This window comes from Cyprinodon tularosa, unplaced genomic scaffold (assembly GCF_016077235.1).
Source record: "Cyprinodon tularosa strain WSP-4 unplaced genomic scaffold, ASM1607723v1 ctg203, whole genome shotgun sequence".
Taxonomy (NCBI): domain Eukaryota; kingdom Metazoa; phylum Chordata; class Actinopteri; order Cyprinodontiformes; family Cyprinodontidae; genus Cyprinodon; species Cyprinodon tularosa.
The window spans coordinates 942,387-955,988 of NW_024038748.1; the positions used below are offsets into that span (position 1 = coordinate 942,387).

The 13,602-nt window shown below is 44.3% G+C and overlaps 1 protein-coding gene across 1 annotated transcript in view; it reads left to right on the top strand.

Annotated features, from left to right (window-relative positions):
* The first annotated feature begins 12,362 nt into the window (after positions 1 to 12,362).
* The window catches only part of LOC119783355, a 61,493-nt gene continuing 60,253 nt past the window's right edge, over positions 12,363 to 13,602 (top strand). Inside the window, exon 1 of the mRNA XM_038284834.1 lies at positions 12,363 to 12,483. Within this exon, the coding sequence (XP_038140762.1) occupies positions 12,431 to 12,483 (53 nt within the window). The 5' untranslated portion in view covers positions 12,363 to 12,430. The remainder of the gene's footprint in view (positions 12,484 to 13,602) is intronic.

Sequence of the window (13,602 nt, forward strand, 5' to 3'; positions counted from 1 at the left end):
AGACGAGAGATCACTTGAGTTACATTTCCCCCCAAATAAATAATGGTCATTACTGTATAAATATTGTTGCTTTCTACAGCGTTCCAGCTCATGCAACTATTTTCATTGTACAAATCAGTTATCGTCTGATCGCTGCGCTGAAATCATTGTGGTGTTGGCGAAACTGATGACGTAGACCTAGTTATATTTAATTACAAAAATCTTTTTTCCCCCCCTCCTGCTCTCAGGTAAAACAGTCTCAAAGATAGAGACTTGAGCTGAAACCGAAACTGAAGGGGGTGGAAGGTTTCTCCAGCCACAGCGCTAATGGTGCATTTACATCTGAAAAGGGACTCATGAGTTGATAAGTACTGCGGGGGGACTGCAGGCTGACGAAAATTCTCGTATTTCTGGGATTTCTAGTGTTAACACACAACTTCTACTGTTGCACTTTTCTACTAGCAACTCATAGTGTTCACACAGTTTTTATTTTTGGTAGTAAGGGGTAGCTAGCCTAGGCTAACGCTAGCTTAGCACTTCCATGGTCCTTTCTCATGCTCTCTGTGTCAGATGTCCAGTTATTCTTCTGCGTCCTTTAGTGATATTGCTATGTATAATAAGTGTAGTATTTTTGTAGATTTGTAGGCTAGGGTGTCAGAGTCCTTGCTTTAGGTTATTGAACAGCCAGGAATCAGAGTAGGGCCACAGCCCTGAGCCACCGAGACCAGGGACAGGGATTTATCCACGTAGTCGTCCTCCAAAATTGCCTAAAACGTCAGGCGATTGGGTGACAGAACGCAGAAAGTCTATTTGTAGAACTCTGCCCACTGGTCAACACCACCCCATTTATGATTCTAACCAAATTTCCCCACTCACTGGCCTACCCACTGGAAAGCCTGATCTGGTAATTGGTAGCTCCATAGTTACAAACCTGACATTAGAGACACCCGGGACCATAATCAAATGGTTGCCAGCCCTCCTTAACTTTTCAACATATCCTTTTTTCAGCCCGTCTCACCACAGCTCGTGCCCTTTGCGTGTTCATGAGAGCCCCTTGTCCTTAGAGGCACAGGAGCCCTTTTTGCACATGCTACACATGGTTAATGTTCTTGTTCTCTGAGGCCATTCGTGAGAGAGGTTTTTGGAGAAGTCCCCAGCTGTTATTCATCAAAGCTGCATGTTCTCCTCTGGTCACCCTGTCAAGATTAAATATGGACACTGGTTCCCAATGTCCAAAAACCATGATCATGGCGTATGGCACATCACTGGAAAAATGGAAGATTGCAGCCGATCACCTTCTCTGCTACAGGATGACACCCTGGAGTCTGCCCTTGTCATTGGCAAAGGCACCAGCGTACCAGATGGTGATGGAGGAGGTGAGGATGGACTCAATGATGGAGGAGTATAACTGCACCACAATGTCCTTCACATGTTGAATTTTTTTCAGCTGCCATATGAAATACATCTACTGCTGGGCTTTCTTGTTTAGGTAGTTGATGTTCAGCTCCTACTTTAGGTCCTGTTAGATCATAGGTCCCAGGAAGCTGAAAGACTCCACAGTCTTTCCGCTTAAGTGTGAAAGAGTGTAAAATGTGCAAAAATAACATTATTTCCTCACAAATACACTATATTGCCAAAAGTATTTGCTCACCCATCCAAATTATTGGAATCAGGTGTTCCAATCACTTCCATGGCCACAGGTGTATAAATTCAAGCACCTAGGCATGCAGACTGTTTTTACAAACATTTGTGAAAGAATGGGTCGCTCTCAGGAGCTCAGTGAATTCCAGCGTGGAACTGTGATAGGATGCCACCTGTGCAACAAATCCAGTCGTGAAATTTCCTCGCTCCTAAATATTCCACAGTCAACTGTCAGCTGTATTATAAGAAAATGGAAGTGTTTGGGAACGACAGCAACTCAGCCACGAAGTGGTAGGCCACGTAAACTGACGGAGCGGGGTCAGCGGATGCTGACGCGCATAGTGCGAAGAGGTCGCCAACTTTCTGCAGAGTCAATCACTACAGACCTCCAAACTTCATGTGGCCTTCAGATTAGCTCAAGAACAGTGCGCAGAGAGCTTCATGGAATGGGTTTCCATGGTCGAGCAGCTGCATCCAAGCCATACATCACCAAGTGCAATGCAAAGTGTCGGATGCGGTGGTGTAAAGCACGCCGCCACTGGACTCTAGAGCAGTGGAGACGCGTTCTCTGGAGTGACGAATCGCGCTTCTCCATCTGGCAATCTGATGGACGGGTCTGGGTTTGGCGGTTGCCAGGAGAACGGTACTTGTCTGACTGCATTGTGCCAAGTGTAAAGTTTGTTGGAGGGGGGATTATGGTGTGGGGTTGTTTTTCAGGAGCTGGGCTTGGCCCCTTAGTTCCAGTGAAAGGAACTCTGAATGCTTCAGCATACCAAGACATTTTGGACAATTCCATGCTCCCAACTTTGTGGGAACAGTTTGGAGCTGGCCCCTTCCTCTTCCAACATGACTGTGCACCAGTGCACAAAGCAAGGTCCATAAAGACATGGATGACAGAGTCTGGTGTGGATGAACTTGACTGGCCTGCACAGAGTCCTGACCTCAACCCGATAGAACACCTTTGGGATGAATTAGAGCGGAGACTGAGAGCCAGGCCTTCTCGTCCAACATCAGTGTGCAACCTCACAAATGCGCTTCTGGAAGAATGGTCAAAAATTCCCATAAACACACTCCTAAACCTTGTGGACAGCCTTCCCAGAAGAGTTGAAGCTGTTCTAGCTGCAAAGGGTGGACCGACGTCATATTGAACCCTATGGATTAGGAACGGGATGTCACTTAAGCTCATATGTGAGTCAAGGCAGGTGAGCAAATACTTTTGGCAATATAGTGTATGTCCTTTCTGGCCACCTTTTTAATAACCTTAAAAATTACTGTAACGGAGTCCTCCTTCTCCCCCTAAAGAAGATTTCCCTCTATCAGATCATTATCAGATAATGTAGCTATAAACTTTGAAAACTCTGTTCCACTCTCTTTCTCCTCTGTATCACTGAGCAATACTGGAGAGAGCAACCATTTAATATATTCCCAATCACAAATTGATGATATTGTTGATAGGGTTACTAGTCCCCTGTGTATCCTTGAAAAAGATAAATTTTAAAAATAGAAAGCCAGCTCTTACTTGGTCAAATACTTGATCAGTTGTAGACCTATAGCCAATCTTCTTTTCGATTCTAAAATTCTTGACAAAATTGTTGCTAAACAAGTGTCACGACTTACACCATAATTGACTTTTTATAGAGTTTCAGTCTGGTTTTAGAGCTCCTCATAGCATTGAAACAGCTCTGGTGAAAGCCACAAATTGTCATGATGGGTCTCTGTGATTAAACCCACATGCAGAACACCACACGAAGCAGGGTAAAAGTTTAACAGTTTATTAAAAGATGCAAACACAGAGTAATTAAGCACTGGTTCTGGTACTGGTCCGGGACTTGGTTTCACAGAGTAATCTGCAGAGAGGGATAGATTGCTTAGCCAGGTGGCAACGATGACTTGGCAGAGTTTAGATCTTGGTTTGTACCTGATGAGGTTCAGACTGTTCAGTGGAGAGAGGGAACCGGTTGGGTCCAGAGACTGTGGTTCCAGCAGAGAGTTCAGCAGCGACAGAGCTTAGCTTCAGGCTAGCGAGGTTCAGACCTTGAGTTGTTCTCCTAGTTCTCTCCTGAGAACTAGCTGGGAGATTCAAACTGAGGATCTTCAGGTTTGGCTTCTTTGGGCAGGCAGGCAGGTTTCCAAACATGAGCTCCTCCAGAGCTACTGAGTTCAGTCGGGTTTTCCTGTGAGCAGAGAGGACAGAGACTAGTTAGGATCAGGTTGCTCTCTAGAGCAGACAGATATACAAGTTCAAGCTGTGGCTCAGGTTCCGCTAACCAAAACTGGTCAACTCTCCGACACTGAAGACAGTTCTGGTCGCTGCTTAAGTAGGAGGTCTCCTGATGGGCTGATGATCCTCAGGTGTGCGGGAGGCTCCAGCTCAGGAGACCCATAGCGCTCTCTGCTGGAGACAGGTGGCAGATCTCCAGATCCCAACAGTACCCCCCCCCTCAAGGACCGCCTCCTGGCGGTCCAGAGGAAGTGGACGGGAGGGAGTTCTTATAGTCCCCTATGAGGGACGGATCCAGGACGAAAGAGCCAGGAACCCAGGTGCGGTCCTCCCAGTCGACGAGGTACTGCCAACCGTGACCTCGATGACGGGAGTCCACGATCCGGCGAACGGTGAATGCCGGGTGGCCGTCAATGTCCCCGGCGGTTGGAGGGGAGTCGGACGGAGGGCAAAGAGGACTGGTTAGGACTGGCTTGACCTGAGAGATGTGAAAGGTGGGGTGTATACGGAGGGATGATGGCAGGTGCAGACGGACAGCAGATGGGTTGATGACCTGAGCAATCTTGTAAGGACCTATGAACCTGGGGGAGAGTTTCTTGGACATGGATTTAAGTGGGATATCACGGGTAGAAAGCCATACCTCTTGTCCAGGGGTATACTCGGGTGCAGGTCGACGACTCTTGTCAGCGTATCTCTTGTTTTTGATGGTGGAATGGTTGAGAGCAGTGATGGTTTCATTCCAAACCCTATGGCAACAACGGATGTGGTGATGGACGGACCTGACCTCTTTCTCGTCTGCTGGGAAGAGTGGTGGTTGCTTACCGATGGAGATCTGAGAAGTAGATAAACCAGTTGCAGCGGATCTTTGGGTGTTATGCGCATATTCTACCCATGCCAGAAACTGACTCCAGTCAGTCGGATTATTGGAGGTGAGGCAACGGAGAGTGGATTCGAGCTCTTGATTCATCCTCTCCATTTGATCATTCGTTTGAGGATGATAGCCAGAAGTGAGAGAGATTTTAGAGTTTAGGGCGGAACAGAAAGCTTTCCAGACCTGAGAGATGAACTGGGGACCTCGATCTGAAAGGATCTCCTGAGGGATGCCATGCAGGCGGAAAACATGTTTGACCAGGAGCTGGGCTTGGAAAGCTGTGGGTAACTTCCTGAGGGGAACCAGATGACAGGCCTTGGAAAATCGATCGACAATGGTTAAAATGGTTGACATACCCCTGGAGACTGGAAGACCGGTAACGAAGTCCACAGCGATGTGGGACCATGGACGAGACGGAACAGGCAGAGGACACAGCAGCCCGGAAGGTGGTTGGTGGGTAGGTTTATTCCTGGCACAGATGGTACAGGCCAACACGTACTCCTTCACGTCCTTGTGAAGTGACGGCCACCAAAAGCGTCATGTCATGAGGGCGATGGTTCTACTCACACCAGGATGGGCAGAGAACTTGGCTGCATGCATCCACTGAATGATACGGGATCTGACGGAAGATGGGACGTAAGTTTTGTTAGGAGGTCCGTTACCTGGGTCAGGTTCAGAGGCCAAAGCGAGGTTGATGAGATCAGTGATCTCCCAGGAAACGGCTCCAACCGTTCAAGTGGCAGGGAGGACAGGCTCGGGTGTTTCAGGTTGGTCAGAAGAGTAAAGGCGAGAGAGAGAGTCTGGCTTGATTTTCTTGGAACCGGGTCTGTAAGAGATAATTAAATTGAATCGGGAGAAAAACAGAGACCATCGGGAATGGCGTGGATTGGACCTCTTAGCAGACTGAATATAGGATAGGTTCTTGTGATCCGTCCAAACCAGGTCCGGATGTTCAGCTCCCTCAAGCCAATGTCTCCATTCTTCCAGGGCTAGTTTGATGGCTAGTAACTCTCTGTCACCGACATCGTAATTCTGCTCAGCTGGAGAAAGTCTGCGTGAGAAAAAGGCACAGGGGAGAGTCTTTTGATCGGAATCAGATTGTTGAGACAGCACAGCTCCCACTCCAGAATCTGATGCGTCCACCTCTAAAATGAATTGTTTAGAGGGGTCAGGTTGGATCAACATGGGTGCGCTGGAAAAAAGAGTCTTCAGTTTGTTAAAAGCTGCTTCAGCCTCTGGGGACCATTTGAACGTTTTCTTGACAGAAGTTAGAGCTGTGAGGGGTAGAGCTGTTTGGCTGTATTTTCTGATGAAACATCTATAGAAGTTAGCAAACCCCAGAAATCTTTGAAGCTACTTACGGTTCTCGGGAGTAGGCCAGTCCAAAACTGCTTTTATTTTGTCTTCAGATGGCTTCACCTGCCCGCCCTCGAGCACAAACCCTAGAAAAGTGACAGATGGTTGGTGAAATTCACATTTTTCAGCCTTAACGAAGAGTTTATTCTCAAGCAGTCTTTGAAGGACCAGACGAACGTGTTTCTTATGATCAGACAGGTTTTTTGAGTAGATCAGGATGTCATCAATGTACACAAAAACAAAAACATTGAGGAAGTCTCTGAGAACGTCATTAACGAGAGCTTGGAAACAGCCAGGAGCGTTAGTCAGACCAAAAGGCATGACCAAATATTCAAATTGGCCTATGAGGGTCTTAAATGCCGTCTTCCATTCATCTCTTTCTCTTATCCTAAGGAGATGATATGCGTTTCTTAAGTCGAGTTAAGTGAACACTGTTGCCCCTTGGACAGGTTCAAAAGCGGATGCTAGCAATGGTAAGGGATATTTATTATTGACGGTTATTTTACTCAATCCCCTGTAATCAATACAGGGTCGGAGAGAACCGTCCTTTTCCACAAAGAAAAAAAACAGCACCATGAGGGGATGAAGATGGTCGGATGATTCCAGCAGCTAGAGACCCGTTGATGTATTTTTCCATGGTTTCTCGTTCAGGTTTGGAGATGTTAAACAGTCTACTGCTGGGAAGGGGAGCTCCTGGTAGTACATCAATGGCGCAGTCGTATGGTCTATGTGGCGGAAGAGACATCGCACTGACCTTGCTGAAGACTGGTGCCAGATCGTGATACTCGGAAGGGACGGAAGAAAGGTCAGGAGGGTCCAACTCCCCCCTACCTCTAGGGGACTGAATAGCAAGAGCCGCAGAACGGAGACATGAGACGTGACAAGCGGACCAAGACTCAATGTGGCGTTCAGCCCAGTTGATGTGGGGGTTATGAAGTTCCAACCACTCGAATCCTAGCACAAGAGATGAACATGCAGAGGGAAAAACAAAAAATGTTAGAGTCTCACGGTGATTTCCAGAGATTAGGAGCTCCAATGGTCATGTCTGATGAGTGACTTGATGGAGCTTCTTCCCATCGATAGCTGAAACTCTGAGAGGCTTCTTCAGAGGAACAGTCTCAATCTTCAATTGCTGAACCAGATTAGAGTCGATGAGGTTTCTCTCACAACCAGAGTCTATGAAGGCTGATAAAGTGAGAGTCTGATCAGGACAAAACAGAGTAGCAGGTAACAGTAGGTGAGGAGGTTTCTCAGATCTTAGATGGTCCGTCATACTCCTCACATCCTCTGACGGACCCCGGCTTTTGATTTAGCTGGGCACGTAGCAATAAAATGGCCAGGCTCACCACAATACAGACACAGGTTTCCATTGAATCTTCATTGTCTTTCTTCATTGGAAAGCCTTTTATGCCCAATCTGCAGGGGCGGGGCTTGTGGACAGGCAAGCCAGGCAGTTGCTTGGAGCCCCGGCCTTTAGGGGGCCCCCAATGGCTGACAAATTGTACTTCACAGCAACGACAAGACTGGGGATTTACTTTACAATGATATGACACCCCATGCCTTCAGCCTGCATCTGACGCTGCTGGCGCGACTCTGCAAAAGGTGAACTTTTATGGTAAAGCTTCCCAACCTTCCATGAGAGAGTCATGAAGAGGAGTTATCCCAGTGGGGCAGAAAAAAAGAGACAGAGAAAAGAAAAAGAGGAAAAACGAAAGAAAGACAGTGGTAAGAGCATTTTACCTACTGACTTACTGTATTGTCACAGACTCCAAAGGGACATACAGTAGCTAACAATTAATCATGATGAATGCTGCTTAACAAGAAACATCAATATTAGCAGCTAACCTGCTAATATTGAGCCTAATTTTTAATTATTTATTTAATTTAGTATAATTTATCTCCACTGCATGTGTTAAGGCTATTACATTTTTTATATGGCTTCCTACATTGTTTAATTATTTACTAGATTTTACTTTTTATATTTGAAGTTTAACAATTTACAGTGCACTTTTTGTAATAAATCAGTTGGTGTCAGATTATTTACAATGATTATTGATAGGCCTGGGCTGTCATGGACTTCTGTTGGACCTCACTTTGAGAACCACTAATCTATTCTAGTCTATTTTTTTCAGTACACATCTTAAATGCTCTAGAAATTGTGCATTTATTTCTCCCAAAACTTTTTTTTTTCTTTTGCGTGCAGAGGTGGGGTGGAGGCCCCAGAAATGTCTTGCTTGGAGCCCCATTAAACCCTAGCAACGCCACTGCCAATCTGCATGGGTTCGACCTCGGGTCCTTCTGTAGACGAGGAGGCAAAGTGACTAGCATGAACAGGAGCAGGAGACGATTGATTCTTAATCCTTGGTCTGGTACTGGGCTCTAGAGATCCAGAAAAAAGAGAAGTGCTGTTAGATGCAGGAGCAGCAACAGAAAAATTATGGCTTCTTTGCCTAGAACTGTTCCTAGTTCGGAGTCTGTTACCCAACCGGATGGTTAGTTTGATTAAATCCTCTAAATTACATGGTTCATCGATTGTGGCAAGTTTGTCCTTGATGTCTTCATTTAAAGCCTTAAAATAAACACTTTTAAGTGCACACTCATTCCAGCCAGAGGCTGCGGCTTTAACCCAGAAGTCAATAGAAAACTCTGCAACCGTCTGATTTCCTTGCTTTAAACTGAGCAAAGCTCGTGAGTCAATAGTCTTGTCTGAATCTTGATTAAAGACCTGGGAAAATTCAGTTATGAATTTAGAAAAAGTGCATGAAAAACTAGATTCTGAGGAAAATCTAGCCTCCGCCCATTCAAGAGCTCGACCAGTGAGTTGAGAAAGGATAAAGGCTATTTTCTTTTTTTCACTAGAAAAACTGGCGGGTGAATGTTCAAAGATTAGCCGTCACTGAAACAAAAATCCTTTGCATTTATTTTGAATACCAGAAAATCTTTCAGGGAGACACGGATGGAATTCCGGAAGTGACGTGACAGATTCTGACCTTAGAGGCGGATGTGGCTCCGGAACCGGAAGTTGAGCAGGCTCCGCTCCGGAGTTGGCATTACTGAATTTGCCAGCTAATTCCTGTAACAGAACACACTGTTGGTCCAAACGCACTTTAAACTCACGAATGGCCGGAGTGTTCTGTCATGATGGGTCTCTGTGATTAAATCCACATGCAGAACACCACACGAAGCAGGGTAAAAGTTTAACAGTTTATTAAAAGATGCAAACACAGACTAATTAAGCACTGGTTCTGGTACTGGTCCGGGACTTGGTTTCACAGAGTAATCTGCAGAGAGGGATAGATTGGTTAGCCAGGTGGCAACGATGACTTGGCAGAGTTTACATCTTGGTTTGTACCTGATGAGGTTCAGACTGTTCAGTGGAGAGAGGGAACCGGTTGGGTCCAGAGACTGTGGTTCCAGCAGAGAGTTCAGCAGCAACAGAGCTTAGCTTCAGGCTAGCGAGGTTCAGACCTTGAGTTGTTCTCCTAGTTCTCTCCTGAGAACTAGCTGGGAGATTCAAACTGAGGATCTTCAGGTTTGGCTTCTTTGGGCAGGCAGGCAGGTTTCCAAACATGAGCTCCTCCAGAGCTACTGAGTTCAGTTGGGTTTTCCTGTGAGCAGAGAGGACAGAGACTAGTTAGGATCAGGTTGCTCTCTAGAGCAGACAGATATACAAGTTCAAGCTGTGGCTCAGGTTCCGCTAACCAAAACTGGTCAACACTCCGGCGCTGAAGACAGGTCTGGTCGCTGCTTAAGTAGGAGATCTCCTGATGGGCTGATTATCCTCAGGTGTGCGGGAGGCTCCAGCTCAGGAGACCCATAGCGCTCTCTGCTGGAGACAGGTGGCAGATCTCCAGATCCCAACACAAATTATATTCTGTCTCAGATAATGGAATTGTATCTGTATTCTTCACGTCTTTAAGTCTACAAAACATTCTTTAAGTCTTAAAGACTTGAATATTTTGTAGGAACTAAAGCAATAGCACTAGACTGGTTTAAATCATATTTATCTGACCAATTTCAGCTTGTTCAGGTTAATTATAAATCTTCCTCATGCTCCATGTGAAGTACCAAAGGGATCAGTGCTAGGACCAATTCTCTTTACTATATATATATATATATATATATATATACTCCCAATCAGTAGAATTATTAGACAGCATGGGATTAATTTACACTGTTATGCCAATGTTACACAGCTATATCTGTCTATAAATCCAGATGAAACTAACCTATTACATAGACTACAGGCATTTCTTGGAGACAAAAAACTCTTAGCTTTCTGCTGCTGAATGCAGACAAAACTGAAATTATGGTCTTTGGAGAAGAATTTTTGAAAAAGAAGCTGAATAATCAGTCACTTCATTTGGAAGGGATTAAATTGATCTCAGATAGTAAAATAAAAAAATCTTGGGGTTATTTTTTAACAGGAACTGCAATTTAAATCCCTGTCTGTTAAATCCAGAATAGAATTTAAAATCTTCTTCTCACCTATATAGCCTTAAATTACAAAGCTCTATCTTATAGCTGAGATATGATTGTTCCTTATGTTCCTAACAGAGTAATTTGCTTACAGTCTACAGGTTTTCTAGTGTTTCCTGGGATTTCTTAAAGTAGAATGTGAAGCAGATATTTTAGTTATCAGTTTTAGTTATCAGCTCCTCTCCAATGGAACCAACTACCAGTTTTATTCCGTAAGGCAAACTTCTTGTCTACCTTCAAGGCTTAAAACTTTCCCTTTTTTAAAAAGGTTTTAGTAGGAGTGGCTAAGGTTATCCTAAGCTATCTCTTTGGTTATCTTGCTATAGGCTTAGACTGCTGGAGGAAATACAGTAGGGACCAGTTTTTCATCACCGTGCTTAATTCTATCTTTATTCTCCTATTATGTAGCATTGTTAGGTGCTATGAGTTTTCTGGCAACTAGGGACAACTGTTGGACTGTATACCTTGCTTTTTCGGTTGGGAGTTTGTGTTTTCCCTCCACTGCCAACTATTATCAATTATCATTTAAGTATAAAAAAATTACATTTCGTTATGTACAGTTTACCGACTGAATGAGCATTAGCTTAGAAGTTAAAATGAAACTTTCCATTTATGAAGTGCAGCAGTGATCAAACTGTAAACAGTGTAGGAGAGACATGAAGGTTATTTTGTTTAACTATTTCTGCATTGTTAGTGGGAATTTGCAGTTCTAGAGAGTTACATTCCAAGTTTTGAATTTGTAGAATAAAAAAATAATTCACAGGTACACATTTATTTTACACCTGTTCAAATTTTAAGTGCATGTACACAAATTCTGTTCTACAATTTTCACATCAAAAACCTTTTAAATTCTCAGCTTTGTTTTAAATAGTTTGTGTGCTGTAACTTTGGTGTTTAGTAACTGTATCTTTTGTTTAATCTTTCACAATTACAAAAAAAGTTATATACCACTTCAAACTCTTGAGTACAAGTACGCAAATTGTGTTCTGTGAGTTGCATATCAAAAATGTCTTCCATTCAGTTTTGCTACAGTTGATATAAAACAAATGGTGCAAAACAAATTCACTTGTATTAAAATCTTAAAATATATATATATTTTTTCCTTAACACAAAAGTAAATCAATGAATACAACTGCACAAATCTGCTGCTGTGAGTCACAAATTCAACTTTACAAGTTACGCCTGTCACAGTCTTGATTCTGTTATATTTTACTTTGCTCCATGTTTTCTAGTTTTGTTCGTTTGGTTACTATTTTGTTGTTTTTTCTGGATATATTTGAGTTCTAAGGTTTTTATTTGTTTTCCTCTGTTGCCCTCTTGTGTTAGTCTCCTTTTCCCAAGCTCCTTCCTTTGTGTCATGATGGGTCTAATATTTTTGGCCCAAATGCAGAAAGACTCACAGAGAGATAGTCAAAGTATGAAAGTTTATTTTTCTGATTCTTGAACAAGGAGACTGAAAAACAGGTTAACAGGTTATCTCAGCTTGGGGGGTCCAGCGACCAGGAAACCTGGAGCGTCCAGTGTTTTTCCACCCTATGTCCTCAAGGCACCCTGCTCTGCATGTTTTGGATGTTTGCATGTTTGGAGGTTCAGCAAACCTGATAATCTGCTATCAATTGATAACAGGTGTGTGAAAGCTGGGAAACATCTAAAACATGCAGGGCAGGGTGCCTTGAGGTTTAGGATTGAAAAACACTGGTCTACAGTACACAAAGGAGAGAGTGATTGGTGAGTTGAAGGGTGGTGGGAAGAAATGCAGATGACTGAAGCTCTGATAAGCAAGGACTCGCTGTTTGAGTTCGTAGGAGGCCTGGGGTTTCTGTTTGTGGAGGCCTTGGCTGGTTGTAAGTGGAGGTGTCGTTGGAGGGCGGACAGGTTGGGTTATGGTGGCACAGAGGAGCAGCGGAGCAGACTGTCAACTGGAAAACTTGAAGAGGTAGGTGTTCAGAAAAGGTGAGTAGTGTAACTCTCAGCACCTCTAGAGGATTTCTTCCAGAGCTGGAAGGACTTGAAAAATCCCAGTGGATCTGTAGATTTCCTGTCAAAGATTCACAAAACAAGTGTAAGAGCATGAATTCACTGGTTAAGCTCAAAGTTTCACAAGGCAAAGGCTCAGAGGGGCTAGAGTACCATAAAAAAGGCAAACACTCTGGCGAAGAGGTGGTGACAGTCAGCTGCTCAAAGACTCCTCAGAGTTGATGATAAATTCACTGCAGGTGTGGGTAATTGAGACGAGTAGGAAAGCCTTCCAGGACAGAAGTGAGCCAAGGACATCATCTGGTGGATGAACGATGGAACTGAAAAAGATACACAAAGTTGCCCCCACAAGCTGGAACGACAACACTTTGCTGCTCTCTTCACACCTGCTCCCAATCTGCTAGTTAGTTCTCTCTTTGTTCAGTCTACTATAAATACTCTGCTTGTGCAGTTCCTCAGTGCTGGTTGCTCGTCTTACTCTGTCCTATCTCGTCTTACACTGGCTCCTCGTGATTATTTCCTCCTGATGTCTCCATGGTTCTGGTTTGTGTTACATTTTAAGTTGGATATTTGTATTTTTGCCTCAATAGTTTGTGTCTATTAATTAAACTGCAAGAAATCATCTCAGCCTCTCTGCCTCTGCATTTGGGTCCTCTAAACTACAACCAAACTTTGACAGAAGGAACCAGCCAAAATGGACTCAGCAGAGCCCTGTCTGGACACCCTGAGGGATTTTTTTTCCTGAATCTAGGGAATACTCTGGATTAAATTGCCACTTTCAGCCTTCCTTGGAAGAGGGTGAGTGCGGCTGGCCAACTCAAGCAGATTCTCCTCTCTTACTCCACACTAATTTCTCCCTCAGTGTTATCTGAACTGTTTGAAGAGTTGGAGTGGAACCATCAAGCAGCCAGTGCCCAACTCTTCAATATACCTCCCCCCCCCCACCCAAACCATCACTCCATCCCCTTCCTACTCTGCTGTCTATTTCCTCTGATCCGGTTCCTCCACCATCACCAGCTGTTGATCCTCACCTGCTATCTACTTCCTCCAGGCGTAAGCACCGCCACAGGGAAAAATA